This window comes from Malaclemys terrapin, chromosome 1 (assembly GCF_027887155.1).
Source record: "Malaclemys terrapin pileata isolate rMalTer1 chromosome 1, rMalTer1.hap1, whole genome shotgun sequence".
NCBI classification, from domain to species: Eukaryota; Metazoa; Chordata; order Testudines; family Emydidae; genus Malaclemys; species Malaclemys terrapin.
In genome coordinates, this window is record NC_071505.1 from 312,451,565 (window position 1) to 312,472,112 (window position 20,548).

Sequence of the window (20,548 nt, forward strand, 5' to 3'; positions counted from 1 at the left end):
CCCCCCTCCATTAATATGATCAGACCCTTAAAGTCAGTCTTTGCTTTCGGGACTCCCTTTTAACACCCATACAGTTCTAAGAATCAAGGAACAACAGGAAAGGGGGGCAGTGGCTAAGGAACTATGATGTTTCCAGGCACCTGTCTTGTTGAAAAGAAAAACTTGTTACACATTCAGTTCAGTATAAGCCACCATCAGGATTTTCAAAAAGACTTCTGCTACTTTACATCTATGAGTAAGAATTAAGTTAATTTAGAACCTGCCCCTGATTTTCAGTATTTACATTATCACTTTCCAGTGAAGTCACCCCTTTGACCTTAGAAATGCTTGTTTTAAATTTTACTAAGTAATTTAGCCTTCAGACACTGAAAAGGCAAGTTGTTAACATACCATTCTGAGTAAAGTGGATATATTTGAAGAGTAAAGAAAAGCAGACTCGAGCCCAGGAACCCTCGCCACTAACTGCTTTTGCTGTAAACTGTAGACAAAGGAAGAAATGACAGGGAAAGGGGGAAATCTCATTTTTTCATACAGGAAGTGTTTTGGAGCTGCCTTTGCAGAGATTACAGCTGTATGGCTGAGTTTTAAAGAGGACTATTTAGTGTTTGACACTGAAGTTCTTTCCAGCTGAAATTTTGTTATTTAAAAGTCAAAAGCAGCAGTTTACAGGAATTCAAAGTGAAATGAGCAAGAAAGGGATTGTTTACTTCTTCAAAAGATTAACCAAGGAGCATGACATACTTTGAACAGTGAAGTTTCGTAGTATAGTAACATCCCTAAGAAATATTCAACGTAACCGTAGCATTTGGAATTTAAGATTTTTAGATCTCTCGCCAACTGACATTTTACAATGTGGTGTATTTATGCCTTAGATCAATTAGCTAACCAGTTTTGCCAGTTTCTCTACAATCTGAAACAGCTACATCAATTTAGAAGATACCATGTCTTTCCCTGAATCTCACTCAGCTGAGAAAGACTTACCACTAAAGATGAAATTATCTTAAAAAGACTTAAAGCCCAATTTTCTTATGACTTTGCAGAGTTAAACACCCCATTAACTCCATTCATCCCACAAAGGAGTCAGTTACAGGGTCATTCAGGGAAAGCTTCACTCCCCATTTTAGAGGCCACAATTTGTTGAAACAACTCCTGACATTAACAGTTTAATTAAACACTTATTACGCAGACCTGATTTAATCTTTAAAAACAGACACTAAATTTTGGATGACATAGCAATATATTTGTTCCAAACATGACAGTTTCTAACAGAAAAGAACACTTCTATGTTATGCTGCTCATATTTTAGAGACTGTGAAACACTGAACATTCCTACTTTTCAAACCATAACTACTATGAAAAGGATTATGAAGCTGCTAAAAGATATTTTCCTTCTAAACAGAGTAAAATAAAGATTTAAAAGTAACTCATGTTTCCAAGGCTTAAGTGTGTTCTCAGATGTTCTTGCTTAGCAATAAAAACAAAAAAGAGCCTGTTTCAAGCAGCAAGTACTATCAAAGGGAAATATACGTGATCAGTTTTAAACAAAGTGACACTTTGTCACTTAGTATGGTCTCATGCGTCCTGATGGGGGCGGTGCACGATTTGGAGGAGTAATTGCTATATCCAAGTAGTCTCCAATCTGGAACTTCTGAGACTGCAGAGTCATGGAATCATCTGTGCCCTTTCTGCCTGACATTGTGCTGCCAATCTCCTTCACCCTGCAGGGAGGACGTGAAATGCAAATTAATAATTAGAGGCAAAGAGTCCACCTCTCTCAACTAAAAACTCATTTAAGGCCCAAATATAACCTCCTAGTGAATGGTTTTAGTTTTTTTCCCCCTCATGCTGTCTTCAACTAGCTGAATACAGAGGTGGCACCCTCACACTCCACATGCTCGGTCTTCACTAGAGAAACAGTACAACTCGGGATAGAACAATTATGTAAATTTACATTAAATTTTAGCTCAGAAAAAACTGTCAAGTTAAAGGGAACAAAACTAGTAAAGAAAACACTGTAAATGATATAGCAGGACACATTCACTGCTCTTTAACTGGTCACTGAGGAGTGAATGCCTACATCACTGGTTAACAGAGGACCATTATGACAGAAATATCAGTCCCAAGATCATAAGTAGAACTCTACCAAATTCACAGCCATGAAAAACATGTCATGGACCGTGAAATCTGGTCTCCCCCTGTGAAATCTGGTCCTGTGTGTGCTTTTACCCTACACTATACACATTTCACAGGAGAGACCAGGGTTCTCAAATTGGGGGCCCTGACCCAAAAGGGAGTTGCAGGGGGTTCACAGTTATTTTAAGGGGGGGGGATGTCACGGTATTGCAAATCCTTACTTCTGCACTGCCTTCAACGGCCGGAGAGTGGCAGCTGCTCACTCAGGGCCCAGCTCTGCAGGCAGCAGCGCAGAAGTAAGGGTGGCAATACCATCCTATGCCACCCTTACTTCTACACTGCTGCTGGCAGTGGCTCTGCCTTCAGAGCAGTGCTCCCGGCCAGCAGCTGCTGCTCTCCAGCTGCCCAGCAATGAAGGTAGCACAGCCACCAGCAGCAGCGCAGAAGTAGGGGAGCAGTACTGCAACACCCTTCCCCCTCCTCCTCCCCCCCCACAATAACCTTACGACCTTCCTCCCCCCCACCCCTGCAAACTTCTTTTTGGGTCAGGACCCCTACAATTACAACACTACGAAATTTCAGATTTAAATTGCTGAAATCATGAAATTTACTATTTTAAAAATCCTATGACTGAATTTGGTAGGGCCCTAATCATAAGCACTTATTAGATAGAGGATCTAGTCACTCCCCATACCATCTGAAACAACAAGCCTTCCATTTCCACTGTATGCTACAGGTACATATCCTGGGTGGTTGCCTATGAGGTGACCAGCAGATTAGGCAAACACATGTTGGTTGTTTTGGGAAGAACAAAAGAAACTTTAGAAGCATTGCAGTCACCATGCAAGTCTCTCTTTATTAGGACTAGATTTCAGATGATATCAGACTTTAAATAAGTGTTTATGAAAAACAGTTTACAGCTCTGCTGACTGAAATATTCTATGAATCTGGAGAAGAAATGTCATTTACCTATAACCGGGTCTCTTGAGTTCTGTAAAAACTATTGCAAAATTGAAGTGTGTGCCCTTCTTCCGTGCTTCTGGGTAGACCTCTTTCACTAAACTGGTCAGCTCTTTTAAAGTTGCATCCATCCTAGATTTAAAAAAAGAAAGACATTACAACTCATCAGGATGGTTCATATTATTGTCAAATATATAAAAATTTCAAACCTCATTTAAGATAAGTGACAATTGTTTGTTAACTATGTACTATCACTTACAAAACCAGCATGTAAAAGCAAGGAAATATATAGTTCACATTTGGGCAGTGTAAGATTTTTATATACTTCTGTATTTCCGTGTACTACATATTTCATGTTAGTCACTTCACACGCTTCAATGAGGATCCATTTTTAAAGTATTTAATCTAAAAAAATTCAGTTATTTAAAACATTCTGAGCATGTTTTTTTGTTGTCAGCGAGGACTTACTCTAAACATCTGAAGACATAAGACACCAATTAAACACTTGAGGCAAAATGGTCTAGTAGATAAGGCACTGGTCTGGGACTCAGATTTGGGTTCTAATCCTGGTTCAGCTACTAACCTACTATGATGTTGGGCAAGTCACTTCACCTCACGGTACCTGTTTTCCCTCCACGCTTTGTCTAGTCCATTTTGACTGTAAATTCTTCACAATAGGGACCCATCATCACTATGTATCTACTGCAGAGGGGCCCTGATCTCATTTGAGGCCTCCAAGTAATAAATTGTAATTTGAAAGCTTTTTTAATGTACATACACATGATAGAGGAAGTCAAAGTCAGCCTTATAATAAGATCATGGTTACTAACCTGACAGGAGACAGAATTACCTTTACAGTCAGGACTAAAACCTAAAAAAAATTTTTTGTTCATTCTAGCTCTAACCAGTCAATAGAGGGCACTGTGTTGACTGAGCCTGATCTGGCTTCTGCTGAAGGCAAAAATTTCCCAGACATCAATGACCAGGTTTGGGTCGATAATTCCAATTAAAATTAATACAGCAGGACTAGGCCTCCAACCTATTCACAGCAAAAGTTAGTTTAGTCAACTAGGTCATTGATGCACAAGGAAATTTTGCTATATGGGAAGTTTGGAGTAGTAACAAGGTACCTGGAGACAAAGAAGTTTTAGACAAAGTTCATTCCCAAGTCGCATCAGCAACACATAACTAAGTTTGACATTCTTCAAATGTTGAAGACAAATAAGAATGTTTTTGAAGAGTAACTCTGGCAACTTTGGGGCCAAACTAGTTTTCCAAACTAAACTTAGGGAACTAAAGAGTTCATAAAGAACATTGGTTGCCACCAGAGAGAACACCTTCTCCACAATACACAAAATACCACATTCAAACTGCACACATGAAATGTATGCACATCACAGCACAAAAATTTCTATACAATACTCAACGTTTTGGGATAACTTTTTTGGTAGTCTTCAACAGACATGGAACTTAGGCTATGTCTACATTTACAAGCTTACAACGGCACAGCTGTAAGATCGCTTGTATAGCTGCTCTGTACAGATGGGAGAGAGCTCACTTGTTGACATAATAAAAGCAGCTCAATGAGCAGTAGCTATGTCAGCAGCAGAGTGTCTCCCACCAACATAGTGCTAAGTTTCAGAGTAAGAAGTGGGCTGTAGTCCATGAAAGCTTATGCTCTAATAAATTTGTTAGTCTCTAAGGTGCCACAAGTACTCCTGTTCTTCTTTTTGCAACATAGTGCTGTGCACATGAGCGCATATGATGGCAAAATGTATGTCACTCAGGGTGTGTTTTTTCCCCCCCACACACCTCAGCAACAAAAGTTTTGCCAACATAAGTGCTAGTGCAGACATGGCCTTAGTTACTACAGGCAGCCAAAACAACCAGCTTTTAAGACAAAGTAATGTTTAGGCCTACTTTGGAATAAAGAATTTCAAATGTACAAGAATGTTAAAGTAAGAAGTCTTTTGTATTGTGTATTTACACCAAATTAATGAAGAGTATTCCAACATATAGCTCTTTGAAAGTCTGAGGCAGTCAGTTGACACATCAAATACAGAATCTCTAGCAATAGCCTATAGTTCGTTAAGTTACATATGAAATTCTTTGTTCCAGTCTTAGGCATGAGATTCCCAGTCATTAGGATTGCACACGATGCAGTATCATAGCAGGACAACAGCAGCCTTCTTCCTTCTACGTTTAGCTATTACAGCCACGGGTTGTTTCTAATAAAAATACACATGCCTACAAGTACAGTGCAAGGCCCTCTCTGGCAGATGAGGGCGTGGCAGATTGGACGCAGTTTCGGCTCATGGGTGTGCTGCGGCCCAGCAGCTCACCAGCGGTGAGAGTACAAGAGCCCAGGCGGCCGGGTCTATGCGGGAGCTGCAGCTCGGGAGAGGCCAGGCCTCGAAGCGCGGCTGGTCGCAGGGGAGGGCCGCGCTCACCAGGTGTAGATCTGCAGCTCGCTGGAGGGCACGTTGCCGCGGGAGAACTCGTCCATGCGGTGGTGCCGCCCGTTGTTGGTGGTGAAGACCCGCAGCAGCAGCGGGCACGTCTGCAAGGGGGAAACACAGGCCGTCAGCGCCGGCCCCAGGCGCGGCGCGGCGCGGCGCGGCCCTCTCCCCCCCCCCGCAGCGCCCTTGGGCGGCCCCGCCCCGCGATACCTTCTCCCTGTCGATGGGCTTCTCGGGCTCCTTCTTAATCTCCTCCTGCGTGACCCGCGACTCCACCGCCATCTTGCCTCCGGGCTCCGGCCGGGCCAAGCAGCGCGGGGCGGCAGGGAGGGACCCGGATGTCTCGGGGGCGCACTCTCTTAAACTCGCGAGAGGAGCGCGGCAGCTTCGCCGGGATACGGGAGGAGGAGCCAGGACCCGCGCGCGCGCACTAAGTTAGCGGTAGGGCAGAACAGCCCGCCCCGCCCCCGAGTGCCGCGCGCTCACAGCTTGTGTGCGGCCGGGCGGGGGAGGCAAAGGCAGCGCCGGAGCTCCCAGAGTGACGTGAGCGCGTCCCCCAGCGGCGGCCGGAACACGCGCGTCTCGCCCTCGGGGTGGCCGCCGCGTAACCAGTGCGGGGAGCTCTGCGCGCGGCCCCTGCAGACAGCGCAGCCGCGTGAGCTCGCCCCTGCTGCGCCAGGGAGCCCCAGGGCGGGGCTTTTGCTGCCCTCCGGCCGCGGGGTTACCCCGCTCAGACTGGGGCCAGTGAGTGCTGGGGCCACCCCCGGGCACCGACATGCCTTCGCGCGTGCAGCACCACGGAATGATCGCGGAGCGGCAATGACATAGTTAACATCGGTGACCTACGCTAGTTTAGTTGGGTATTTGAACCTGCACCTGAGATCAAGTAACTTGCTGTTTTGAGAGTTATTTTATTATTTATATCCCAAGCAGTTATATGCTGTTTGTTCAAAACTATGTAATATTTTTGCATATTTACAATATATGTCCGAACCGATAGGCTGTGTTGCTTCAGCCAAGTTACTGTTGTGGTAGCTGCATTTTGGGGCATCTCAGTTATTAGTAGCTGGCTAGCAGGACTTCACAGGACCTAAAGAGAATTGTTTCAAAGGTAAGTGCAGAATCACTTATCTGTTGAGTGGATCATATCTGTCACATGAAGATGAAGTGTTGCTAATGTTCCAAAATAACTGTGTTCTGCTCAGTTTCAAATTCACAAATTGAGTCTCAAGATTTACAGGATAAATCATCCCAGCATCTTCTAATACTTTGAAAAGCTTATAACAGGCTAATATTACTTATGTCTTCTACAGAATGACATATATTTCTCTAAGGGAGAAAGATTTACAGAGATGTCTGCTGCAGATAAATGTGTAGTAATAACCTGCTGTAATTTCAAGTAGTTGAAAAAATAAATTAGAATGGGGTAAATCTTAACTAGAGTTTAGTTCCCGTAGGCTGGAACACAAATACTTGTGCTCTCCATTTTATGCTTTTGTTTTTCCAAGAACTGAATATTATGTTATGTCACTCTTGGCTCAACTATTGTGTGCTGCCAGATAGGTGGGAGAAAGATAAATGTATGTTTCTGATATGAGGGTCAGCAATAAAACAGTCCTGATAATAGGCCCAAGGGATTAAGATGAATGGGAAAATATCACATTAATGGGTAGAAAAGAATGAAAATATGTACTAATTTAATTATCGTGCTGATAGAGTATGTTTTATGATATATTGGCTTTTCTGTGATTTTTATGCGTTTTAATTTGTGCCCACCTATGTACTAAACATTCATGCGCTAACCTTATAGAGAATTACACATTGTGAAAAATCAGTGGGACTGCTCTCAAGACAGAAAGTTTGTCTTTGCAGGATTGGGGCTTTAGAGAGTATTTTTCATATGGCCTATCCTTGATCAATAAAGTTAAAATATTACTTTCACTAAGTACTGGACTTAGTTTAGGATTCTTTCAAAGAAAATGTTTGTTTACATTCATGTCAGAATTTTTTTGGAACCTTCATTTCCACACTACTTTGAAAATTGTTAATATATTTCTGACTTCACAAGTACAAGAACATGGAATTCTGCTGTAAACTGACATAGAAATATATGTATGTTTGCTGATTCACAGTATTTAATTATATTTAATTATATTTAATATATTTTCATTGATTTATTTGTGAAATATTAATAGTAATGTAGCTATTGAAAGAGTTAATGTTCTAATTGTAAGTATTTATATAATGCTGCTTATTAAATCTGTTATAATTGATTTGTAGCATGTTTGTTCTTTAAGTATGTAGAAATAACTTCCATGGACTCTGTCTTGCATACACAGAGTAGAACACCATACTAAAAACTGCTACACCTGCGTATCCAAGGCCTGATTCAGCAAAGTACTTTCCTGATATGCTTAAATGCTTTTCTGAATCATGCCCTAATATTATAGAAATATATATGATACATTGTGTGTTGTTTAAAAAGGAGTATGTGATCACATAAATTGTAATACATATGAATAAAGGGGTAGAATTACAGTTTATGCTTTCAATTTGCATTTCCTGGCCTCAGTAGATTGACATTTCCAATATTTCAACGTTTAAAAAATAGGCAGGAAAAAAATCCATACACCTTTCAGACTTCTTTGAAAACATAAAGCATGAGTCCAATTGCAAAACGAACAAACAAAAACCTTTGTAGGTCACATTTCATGAAACTAATGTAAACTGATTTTTTTTAAATTTTGATTTATAGTACATTTAAAATGAGACAAGAACCAACACAACCCATCTTTGTGCACCTCCATCTCCTTTCTTTTGGGGTAGATAATATTTAGGAAAAATCATAATAAATTAAATTATAATTATAATTGCCTAAATTATCAAAGGAAGTGACTCAGCATCACCACCATTTGTAAGAATGAATTCCAAGATGATGCAGTTTTTCATATTGCTAAAATTAATTATATCTGCCTGTTATGCCAGACCCTGCTGCAAAACTAAGAAATTTATGTCTGGGTTCAGATATCCTAAAAGAACAGCTGTAACAAATAAAGCACTGCTTTATGAATCTAAGTAGTTCCTGCTATTAGATTTTGAACACTTTACTTATGTGAAAAATGAACCACAAGTCTGAGTTTTAAGAAAGCTCAAGTATGGTTTTTTTTAATTCATGAAATACACTCACAATCAAAATTAAATTGATTTTGAATCTGAAATTTTACATTCTTTTAAAATGCATATATTCTCATATTTGCAAAATAAAGTTAGGAATATTTTGAATTAAAATATAACCATGCAACTTTTAACATGGGTTTAAGCATGAAAACATAAATAGAAATATTGTAATCTAGAAAGCAGAATAGAGGGGTGGGACTCAGGAGTTCTCTGTTCTGTTCTGTCCCACAACTTGCTATGTGGTCTTAAGCCAGCCAGTTAACTTCCATTTACAGTTTTCCTCAGTGTTCAGATTTGAAGGTGTGCAGTGGTACTGCGTTACTCTCCCAAGTTGCAACCTTGTGCTCTAAAATAGAAGCTTTTGTTTTTAAAAAAGTAAATCTCTAGCCTTCAGTGTTGCGCAGGAAACCTTTAGAAAGTGAATTGAATGTATCTGATGCAGCAACGTCTGTTTGAGTTCGCGAGAACATAAAAAAATAAGTCTGAGGAGTCTGAGTTGATCCTCAGTGGTGTTAACTCAGGGTCTCAGCAATGTATTATTTAAACGTCAACTAATTTAACAATTTCACTACTGATCAAAGCATGTAACAAAGGAGTGTGTGAGCGATATCTCATTTTAGTGTTGTGGGTGGATGGGACTTGGGAGAGTTCCACCATTTATTTTTTCCCCAAAAAGGAAACAAGCTCAGGTAATCCAAGGGAGCCAGCCTAGCATGATCATGTTTTAAATATCTCCACAATCTACTTCCGGACAACATATTCTTCTGTTTCAAGTGTGTGGAGCTTATTTTGTGGACAGGAATTGGTTTGTGGGAGGAGCTTGGAAGAGTACCACTACCTTTGATTTTCAATTTGACCCCTACTTTTCCCCATTTGTAAAATAATGGTAACATTTACTGACACACCGTTGTGGGCTGAAAAGTGCTATATAAGTGCAACGTTTTATTACATTTCTTTTTCTTAATTTATTGCAACAAATTCAGTGCAAATTACAGTGAAACATATACAGTGTTTGCACTGCTGCGAAAGTACAGTATTAAAACTACATTTCCCTGTAGTTTAAATAAATAGATTAATAAATTAAAAGGCCAGAAGGAATCATCTGGTCTGACCTTTTGTATAATACAGCTCATGGGACTTCCCTGAATTAATTCCTATTTGAATTAGAACATATCTTTTAAGAAAACTTGATTCAAAAATTGTCAGTGATGGAGAATCCACCACAGTTCTTGGTAAGTTGTTCCAGTGGTTAATTACCCTCACTGTTAAAAATGTACACCTTTTTTCTGGTCTAAATTTGTATAGCTTTTACTTCCAGCCATTGGATCTTGTTATACATTGTCTGCTAGACTGAAGAACCCATTACCATTTTGTGTTACCTGTTAGATGTTTAAAACTGTGATCAAGTCACCCCTTTTTGTTAAGATAAATAAATTGAGCTCCATGAGTCCGTCATTATAAGGCATATTTTCCAATCCTTTCATCATTCACGTGGCTCTTGTCTGATTGATATATAGTATTCTTCACTTCTTATCCTACTGTGACCTAAAATGATTTTAGTCTTTCCTGGAGGAATGCGCCCAATGATTAGTGATTGGAACTGCACTTCCACTACTAGACCTCTCATTTGTGGAGTACCATAAATATCAATTCTCTCCTCTGTCCTATTCAATATCTACGTGCAGCCACTAGTGAACTGGTCAGATGACAAGGACTCAAGTGCCAACAATACACACATGACCTTCAGCTCTACCTATCCCTCACCACATCAATCACACTATTATCGCCAAGATGGTCCAGTGCTCAGATGCGATCAGTTTGTGGATGGTGACCAGCTGGTTGAAGCTGAACCCGAGCAAGAGAGAGAAGATGGTGGTGGGCAGAGGAAAGCGTTTTGTAGAGTATGCAGCCATGATGCAGTCCTCACTGGTTGCAGGGACACACCCACAATTGGACAATTTAGTCTGTAACTTAGGAGTGCTCCTGGATTCCTCACTGACACCAAGCTTTTGCATAGCACCATCCATGAGCAATGCTGTCTACCATCTCTGGTTGATTAGGAGATTCCATCCCATTCTGTTGAACAATGAGTTAGCCTCAGTATTTCATGCCTTCATCACCCCTTGGCTGGACTACCGAAATGTGATATACCTAGGCATGAAGCCTTTGGTCCTTAGGAAACACCAAATGGTACAGAATGCTACAGCACATCTCAGTAACACATCAGGCTACTGCAAACACATCAAACCTATCCTCTGGTCCCTAAGTTGGCTTTCCATAGAATATCAAGTCAAGTTCAAGATCTCAGTCCTCATCCTGGGGCCAGGTGATGGAGGGCATTGAAGATATCTAAAAGATCAACTAAACCTCCAGTATGAAGACTGCAATCAACAATTTTGCGTCCCTTGGAACAATGGAACTCACTCCAATAAGGGTAAAGCTTGTCTGTGCGTGAGGGTGTGGAATGAACTCCCACAGAAAGTAGAGACCATCACAAACCTCACCATCTTTTGCTCTAAGTGAAAGTTCCATTTCTTTACCGCACCTTCTTTAAAATAAAGAGAGAGCTGTGTGTGCATTGCTTTTTAAAAAAAATTTTTTTTTAAATGAGATATCCCATTGCACACATTTTCTCCTTGGGAAGAGGGTGAGAGAACAAACATCTGACAGATAGTAGTCATGTTATTTAAGGGACTACTGGAAAATGCTCAGATACTATGGCGATAAGCTGCAGCACAATAGTATAGATTAGACACTGCTCTGCGTTGCCATGTACAGCTAATTAGATGCTACTCTTCAGTGGTGTGTGATCACAAATTACTTTTTAAAAATACACAGGGATTTGAACATATGAAGTGCTATATAAAGTACTCTGAAGAATCAGCCCATAGGCATCTCAACATGGGTGCTTAAAATTAGTGTACACTTCTGATTAATCTCTGTTTAATTCCACGTCACAGCGTTGTGAAATTAAATTAATTTCTGTAATCCATAACTATAGTGATGAGCACCATGGAAAAGACCAGGAGGAAATTAATAATTCTGTCTTCAGAACAAGGTTTTAATAGTGTGCAGTAAATAAGGCATGGGGCCACTCATTGAGCAATTAATATAAAAACAAAATACTGAATAGCTGCTCATTCAATAAGCCCCATCCATCTCGTGCACTGATCACACGGCAGTTCTGCCAGTTTTAGTTAACCAGGCCCCAATCCCAATGAATTAGAGCCCTGCGCAAATACAAAATTTGTATCCGCATCCGATTCCGTGATCTTCAAAAATGATCCACGGATATCCACAGATTTGCAGGGCTTTACATATAAAATTTGGATCTTCATCCATCTGTGATCCCCGGAGTAGATATAAAGCAGATATCCGTAGATTTGCAGGGCTCTACCAATGGAGGAGAGAAATCAGATGAAAGGCAAAAGGCTCAGTTCTCTAGTGCAGACACACAAAGAAGCACCAATAATAACCATTCCTTCCACTATTTAAGTGCAAAATATTAGTGTTTTCGAAGTAATGTTTGTTTTCTCTAATTACAAAGGCCTCTAAGTTTAGACCATGGAGGGAAATTGTTAGTGTTAAAAGCCTTTTGTCGGAAAAGACCAGTTTCTTGCAGGGTGGATTTGGTTTAAATCATGATTTAAATCACTAGTCAGATAGACTCGATTTAATCATGGATTTCTACATAAAAGTGCATTCTTGTTGGTTGTTATAACCTTAATACATATTCTTCACAACTCAGAGATAGATGTAGGTTTCATTTTTAGAAGGTACATACTATACATTTTTAAAGTGATTTATTTTGAAAACTTTTCAGGTTAGTTTTACAGCTATATCAGAAAATGAATGACTGTTTGGTTATTTAATTTACCAAAGGTAATTGAAGCAGATATTTATGAAGTCATTGGGAGGTGAACTATCTCCAGTTCAACAGGTTAATCATTAATATTTGGAGGATTTTCTTGCCATGCTGTATTAGGAGAACATCACCAGACAGACATTTAAATTGTTTTATTTAACTAAAACAACAACATTGTGTATTCAACAGCAAACATATACTATTTTAACAAAACAAGCGCATGAATTTTTGAATTTAGTTAAACATTCAAGTTTTTAAAATCAGGTTTGTTTTAGTTAAAAACAATTTTAACAAAAATAGTTAAATGAAATATTAAAAAAAAAAAAAATTGATTGTGTCAGCCAGGTCAACATGAGAAACTTCAAATATTGGGTTCTGCAGCTAACTCAATTGTCTTCACCTTCATTTTCCTGTTTGTTCATAATCTGGAAAAGAAAAACAAGCTTTCCTGCTTTTTCAGGTCCCAAACGATTTCTCAATTTGGAATGAATTAGTCCAAAGGAAGAAAATATTCTTTCTACACTGGCAGAAGAAGCTACTGCTGTTAAAAGTGAGATTATCACTTCAACAGTCTCTGAATCCAAGTGCTTAAGTGACTTCCACCAGTTCACTGGTGTGACCTTTCTTTAAAACATCATCAGCAAACATATATTTCTTGAATGGTTCACCCTTAGCTCTGAAGTTTATTATAGTTGGCATTATGGAGGGATGATTGCTTGATGTCCATGTCATAGCCATCTCCTCTTCTTCAGCAGTTAAGGTTTGACCCTGGTATCGAGTAATGAGACTATTTCCAAGAAAATGAGCTGGAGATAGTGCTTGTCCCATTCGTTTCTTTTAATGCTTGTAATTTAACTCCGTCATTGCATGTTTCTCTTTATAAGATCTCACCCAGTTCCTTCCAAATTTCAACAGCATCAGCAATAAAAGAGCTATTTCTCTGCATTTTGTTCAACGTTACAGAAATAGGCTTCAGGGTACTCCGCATGTGTTCAACATTTCTCTTAAGCCCAATGTTGAGAACTTTGGTTGTGACAGTGCCATCTATTTTTTTTCATGATTTTGTTCGCAAACTGTCATCAGACTAGGCCAGTTCTTGATATAGTGCTTAAAACAGTCCACTAGTGAGTTCCATCGCACATCTTGTGGGAGAGTTAGCTTGGTTCTCAGAGCAGCTGCTGCAAAGTGGTTGTTACGGAAGTATTTTGCAATTTCAATAACATTAGCCTTTATTTCTGGAACACGGAAGTTTTGGGTTTGGCTACACTTGCGAGTTACAGCGCAATAAAGGAGCCCTGGGCGCACTAGCTCACTACCCGTCCACACTGACAAGGCATGTAGAGCGCTCTGACTCCGCAGCTACAGTGCTGCTGGTACTCCACCTCAGCCTTGGCTATAACGCCCAGGTGTCAGTGTGAACGAGGTGTTGCATTACTGTGCTGTGATCCGCCTCCAGAAACGTCCCATAATCCCCTTAAGTCAAGTGGCCACTCTTGTCAATGTTTTGAACTCCTGTAGGAATGTGGAAATGCCGTTTCAAAGCTCTGTTTCTGACAGCTGGCATGCAAGCCGTTTTGTGGAACGCTGTGTGTGAGAGAGAGAGGCGGGGGGAAGGAAAGGGTCTGCGGCTGTCTGAACTTACAAGACAGTGTGCTGACATGCTCTCAGCCCCCCCCAACCCACTCTCTTTCCCCCCACATACACACAACACACTTCCTGTCACACTCCACCCTACCCCTCCCATTTTAAAAACACGTTGCAGTCACTTGCATGCTGGGATAGCTGCCCATAATGCACCGCTCCCAATGCCGCTGCAAATGTGGCCACACCAGTGCACTTGAAGCTGTCAGTGTGGACAGATTGCAACGCTTTCCCTATGGCGCTCTACGAAGGCCGTTTTAACTTAAAGTGCTCTACATCTGCAAGTGTAGCCATGCCATTTGGCTAGGAGGTACATCAAATGAGCACTGCAACTGTATGTTATTAGCTTGGGACTCTCTTCTAAAAAATTTTTCACCTTGGATACATTTGCAGCATTGTCTGTGACCAAGCTGCGTACTAGACATTTGAATTTTTTTTAGAGTTTGTTATAGCTTTTACTGCTACTTCTTGTAAGTATTCTGCTGTGTGTGCATTTCCTGATGTATGAGTTGTTTCTGAAAGGGAGACATTCTATTCTATTGTCACACAAGCACATACAACAGGATCAGTGTGGACATCGCTCCACCCATCAAGACTCAGATTAACAATTTTACCCTCTAGATCTTTTGCACACTGTTCAATTTCTCTTTCATACACTTTATCCAGCAATTTGTCTGCAACGTCTGCTCTGTTGGGTGGACTGTAACCTGTTTGTAACGACTGAACCATGTTAATGAAGTGTGGGTTCTCAATCATATGGAAAGGAGAGTTTGTTGTATAAACAAACTGAGCAATCTTTTCATCAATTACCTCTTTTTTGTAATCTGCTGGTTCTTATCACAAACTTATCTATGGTTATTTCTGGATGATGGAGGTTTTTTTTCTTTTTGCTACAGATGATGTACTGTGGCTATGTGACATATATGATGTGACTGAAACACTATCATTGGCAGATAACTCTGAAACTATAGAAAACAAAGGTGATCTTGAAGGTGGATAGTCTTCAGAATCCTGTTGAGGATGGATTCTCCTAAACAAAATAAGTCAATGCAATTATTTAATTATTATGACCATGCTGCTCATTTAGTATTACTCCTTGCATTCACTGACACTCAGTACTACTTTAAAGGTGAAATTGTAAAAGGGAGATCTGCCTATTTCAGCTACCGTATTTTCCGGCGTATAAGACGATTGGGCGTATAAGACGACCCCCAACTTTTCCAGTTAAAATATAGAGTTTGGGATATACTCGCCGTATAAGACTACCCCTCTTCCAACACACACCAAATAAAAATTAAAAAAACATCAGATTTGATTTCAATATGATAATTTTAATTCAAATGCTTATGACATGCAGGTACTTAGCAGGAAAACTGTCACTTATAAACATAAGGCTGTTTGTCATCAAACATGTAAACATAAAACAGTGCAAGTGGATTAAACTTTTCCTAATTCACTCTAAAGCTGAAAGGAAGGATAAGACAATAAACCCATGGGAGCTGCCATGCTGTTTGTTTTCTAAGCTGTCAACCAAACTGGAACTGATGATGATAGGAGGAAGATAACAAACAATAGAGAGAGAGCAAGTGCCGGGCAAGTCCCTGGCGAGTTAGCAACGCCCATCATAACTGCAAGCTACGGTATTTTTACAGGTTTTGCTGGCGTGACAGTTTCCCTTTAAAAGCCTTCAAAATCCTCCTGTTCGTCATCTGATATCATAAGTACATCAATGACATCTTGTGATACATTTGTAAGGCAGTCATCCTATGTATCGAATTCCGTATCAGATGGTGTGGTCTCAGCTTCGGCTTCCTCTTCATCTTGCCACAAGTAGTCGTCCTCCATACCATCTAATGAATTTGATATGCCACACTTCTTGAAAGACTTGATTACTGTTTCTGCATCAATATCATTCCAGGCTTTTATGACAAACTTGCACAAAACATCCAACTGTGGAGCACGCATGTTTCCTCCTTTTGTGAATGACTTTTCGCCACTAACCATCCATTCACTCCACTGTTCTCGAATGCGATCTTTAAATGGCTTGTTTAGGCACACATCCAGTGGCTGTACCAACGATGTCAATCCTGCAGGAATAACTGCCGCATCTGTGTTTAGTCTTGCAAGCCTTTGCTTGGTGCTGGGAGTTAAATGAGCCCTGAACATATCCCACACCAGTAGACTACATTTTTGAATAAGTCCACCTGGTCGCCTGCTCCATACATTATCAAGCCATAGCTTTACCCCTTCTTCATCCATCCAGCCTTTTTCATTCACATGTACAAAACAACCAACAGGGAACTTGAGTTTCGGCATTGTTTTTCTTTTAAAAATAATCATTGGTCTCAGTTTGGCGCCATCAGCTGTGCATCCTAGTACCACTGTAAAACTGGACTTCTCATGTCCTGTTGTTTTAATTAAAATTGTTTTTTCAGCTTTTTGATGGATAGTTTTATTTCCAACCATATCAAAATTCATTGGAGTTTCATCCATATTTCCAATACTACTTAACGCATAGCCATGTTTAGTGCGCTGTTGTATTATGTATTGATGGAAACTATTTACTTTGCTATCAAGATCTGCAGGTAATTTTTGGGCAATTTTCGTCTTTTGCCTCAGTACCATATTATGCCTTCCCATGAATCTAGTACACCAGGATACAGTGGCCTTAAATCTGTTGCTGTGATCTGGGTTAGATTTGGCCCACTGAAGTGCAAACAAACGTATTTTATTTCGTGTCACTACATAACCGTTTTGGCGATGCTCATTCACCATGTCTGCTACATGTTTTTCGAGTTCTGGCCAATGTGGGGTGCCTCTTCTTAATGCACACTTACCCCCACCATATGCGGCGACCGCAGATTCTCCAGTCCAGCTCGGAAGTTTCAGCACCCGCCCTATAAGACGAGACCCGGCGTATAAGATGACCCCCGACTTTTGAGAAGATTTTCCTGGGTTAAAAAGTCGTCTTATACGCCGGAAAATACGGTATTTATTTTTTCACAACTGCATCTAAAATGATAGTTGTTACTCTATGGTACTATCATTTTTGCTCAAACGTGAGAATTCAAGAATAGTCCAGAAGGAAGACAGGCAGTCCTTAAGAAAGAAGTATGAAATAAAAAAGTTTACCAACCTGAAGATCCGGCATGTTCAGACATGTTCCTTTCGTCATCTTCAACGCAGCTTCCTCCTGAGAAGGAACACTTCTCTTGATGTTGTTTTCATTCAGGCAACCAGGCCTTGCATTTCTTTGTTGCACAGTTTGCATTGTGCATGCATGCCTGTCTTACCCACAGGTAGAGGAACTTCATTAAAATATTCCCAAACTGGGTCTCTTTTACAGCCTGCTGCCATTATAGGTTTTCCCTTCTAGTGAGAGAATGGTATAGTAGATCTCAAATCAATGAAGGCTACACTCAGAAAGACCTCAAGACTTCCGGAACATGCTGCTCCAACAGTTTAACTTTTGTTTCTACTGCCTGTCCCTCCCTTTTTACATTTATCTCCAGACTTCTTCTCCTTGTCCAGATCTAATCTGCCCCCAACCATCTTCTATTCATTGAACTTTTTGAAACTTTGCACTTTTCGAGAGAGGTAAGGGATTGAGTCTGTGTACACAAATTTGCAGAGGGACAATAGGGTTGAGGTCTGTTGTTTCTCATCTCTATATATTTATTTATTTAAGAACATTTTTGCTGTTAACAAGCATGTTCTCTCTGGAGACACAAATGCAGTTCTCAAACTGTGGAAAACTGAGCATCTCTGATTGTATCTTTTCCGAGCACTGAATCCCATTGGGTAGATAGAAAGATTAACCCAAATAATCTATACAGAAGCCCCTGGGACCCCATAAGATTGGGTTCCTAATCCATGAACTATTGGAACTCATTTACAAAACTTTTCTTAAACATTACATGAATATATTGTCTCATACTATAGGATTAGAATTTATAATCCCTATTCCATGATGAGATATTTTAGAGCTATAATGTATCTTAATTAAAATTATCTTTAGATAGGTTTTTTTCCCTCAAAAAGCATTTTATCCAAAAAATCCGATTTAAATAAAAAAAAATCTTATTTTTTTAAAATCATTAATTTTTATTCACCCTAGTTTCTTGCCATGAAAACTTCATGAGGATGATAGGTATGATCTTAGTTGCATGCTTGTATTTAAATGTGTGATTATATTCTAAAAAGACACTGTAAAATGGTATTAACATGCTCCGTGTTTGTTGTGTCTCAGTGACTCCATATCAAATTCGCTAAGTTTATAGGTAAAAAGATGGAGTCTTTTCATGATGCTATTCAGTTTTACATCATTGTAACTCCACTGGAGTAACTCAGTGGAGTTACGCTTCCATAAAACTGGAGTAATGCAATGATGAATCTAGGCCCTAGTCTTCTAACCATCTTCCATAAAGACCTGGTTCTAAAATGCATACTAGAAAGAGTAGATGGAATTTGTTAAAACTTACTTTGTTAAATTTAATTTTCAATCTCCAGTGTCACATACGATAACCTCCTCCTATGTATATTGAATAAAATGTAGTCATAGTGCTATACATTAAGTTCTGATGGACAGGCATACTAAATATTCAGTTGATTTTTTCCCAGTGGGGCAGTAGATTTAAAGCTACAAAAATATAAAATTAAGGAAGAAAATTTTTGCCAGAATCTGAACCTGGATTTCATTAATACATGCTGTCATTTCACTATAAAAATACATCTGTTTCAGTGCTCCAGAAATGTTAGGCACACAATAGAGTAATAAAGTGATTTTATAACTTGGGTAATACTCTACCAATAGACTCTTATTTCCCTCACTGCTTGTATTGAATCAACTAGGTAGTGAAATTGTGATATACTGTAGGTAAGGAATAAACAGGGTTGTCACTGCAGTAAATGGAAAATTGAAAAGCAGCATATGAGATCATATGTTGTAGAGAGGGCATCCAAAATCCTAAGAATATCTCACCAAAATTTAGCTAGTAAGGTTGTCACTTTGGACTTTTTTTGGTGCTATCCTATGTCTTTGTCTGCATTTTTCTGCCCACCAGTCCAGCTCCACTAGTGGCAGCAATAATGGGAACCCTAGTGTAAAGAAGTTGTCTTATGTCATTGGCATATTTTAGCTCATCTCAATTGATTGGCCTCTTACAGTTGGTATGGCTACTTCCACCTGTTCATGTTCTCTGTATGTATAAATACCTTCTTGCTGTGTGTTCCATTCTATGCATCTGATGAAGTGGGCTGTAGCCCATGAAAGCTTATGCTCAAATAAATGTGTTAGTCTTTAAGGTGCCACAAGTACTCCTGATATTTTTACACTGTCATCCAACCCTCCTCCAAAGAGGTCTAATGACATTGTAGTGAGGAAGAGTGGCCTCCCACTGAGCCCCGGGGGGTGGGACCACACTCTGAATCCTGGTGGGGGGAGCCAGGCTGTGATCACCCCTCACACCAGAAGTTAAGGGGCAAAATAGGAAGTATAAAGGGCGGGTCCTGAAGCTCAGTTGGGCTGTAGCTGCTGAAGGAAACAGATGCCTCCTGCCCACTTCCAAGCTGGGAGACTGCACCCTGCCGAGCTGAGGACTGGCCAGAGCCTCTGGAGCCACCCGCTGACCAAACCACAGAAGAGTTGCTGGGACTGCCCCATGCCTTCTACCCTGAGGAAACAGAGGACACCCCCCCCCCCCGATCCAGGTACACCCTGAGGGGAGGGGAGGAAGGCAACTGACCCTAGTCTGGCTGTGCTGCTGTTGGAGACCCAGTCAATGTGTTGCAGCTGGATTCCCTGCTAACCCAGTGGTGGAATACTACACTAATGTTAGGGCCCTGGATCAGGGCCTGGTGCAGTCGGGTGGGCCCAGGCCCCCCAATGAGCCAACCAACCCCTGCAGTGGCAGCCTCCCCTCTCCAACTCATGAGGCCTGCGTTTGTTGACTGTCTGCCAGAGCTAGGACACCCAACATCTGTGCTGCTCTGCCCTGACTGTAGATCAGAACCTTTAAACTGTGGCCCTGCCCTGACAGAGGGCCTGGGCCCACGGACCGTGGCAGCCCTGCCCTTACTATATGCCTGGGCTTTAAACTATTTGTTGCCCTGTCCCGATTGAGGCTCTGGGCCCAGAGACTCTTAACTGTTTGCAACTCTGCCTTGATTACAGGTGTAGTGAGGTGGAGCAGCCTCCCACTGACTCAAAGTGGGAGGCACTGCTGTTAACCTGCTACACTTGATGGAAAATGTGAGCAGCGACCTGACCCCTGCGGTGGGATTATGGATGTGTGAAGGTGGCCATTTTAGATGC

The 20,548-nt window shown here is 40.6% G+C and overlaps 2 protein-coding genes across 2 annotated transcripts in view; one reads left to right on the forward strand and one right to left on the reverse strand.

Moving 5' to 3' along the window:
* Window positions 1–684: 684 nt before the first annotated feature.
* Window positions 685–5,910, reverse strand: SAP18 (Sin3A associated protein 18). Its single transcript, XM_054015467.1, has 4 exons — window positions 5,763–5,910; window positions 5,544–5,653; window positions 3,103–3,225; window positions 685–1,718 (listed from the first exon to the last, which is right to left on the reverse strand). The coding sequence occupies exons 1-4, from the start codon at window positions 5,832–5,834 to the stop codon at window positions 1,562–1,564; spliced, it is 462 nt and encodes a 153-aa protein (XP_053871442.1). The 5' UTR covers window positions 5,835–5,910; the 3' UTR covers window positions 685–1,561.
* A 75-nt stretch (window positions 5,911–5,985) lies between these two features.
* The window catches only part of LATS2 (large tumor suppressor kinase 2), a 114,100-nt gene continuing 99,537 nt past the window's right edge, over window positions 5,986–20,548 (forward strand). The window contains exon 1 of the mRNA XM_054015465.1: window positions 5,986–6,663. The gene's annotated coding sequence lies outside the window, so the exon portion shown is untranslated. The remainder of the gene's footprint in view (window positions 6,664–20,548) is intronic.

Excerpts from the sequence above, each read along its gene's own strand:
- SAP18 (XM_054015467.1), bottom strand. The coding sequence starts at position 5,834 with ATGGCGGTGGAGTCGCGGGTCACGCAGGAGGAGATTAAGAAGGAGCCC. Across the intron at positions 5,654-5,762 it reads AGCCCATCGACAGGGAGAAG|ACGTGCCCGCTGCTGCTGCG; the intron begins GTATCGCGGGGC and ends TCCCCCTTGCAG. Across the intron at positions 3,226-5,543 it reads GAGCTGCAGATCTACACCTG|GATGGATGCAACTTTAAAAG; the intron begins GTGAGCGCGGCC and ends TTTTAAATCTAG.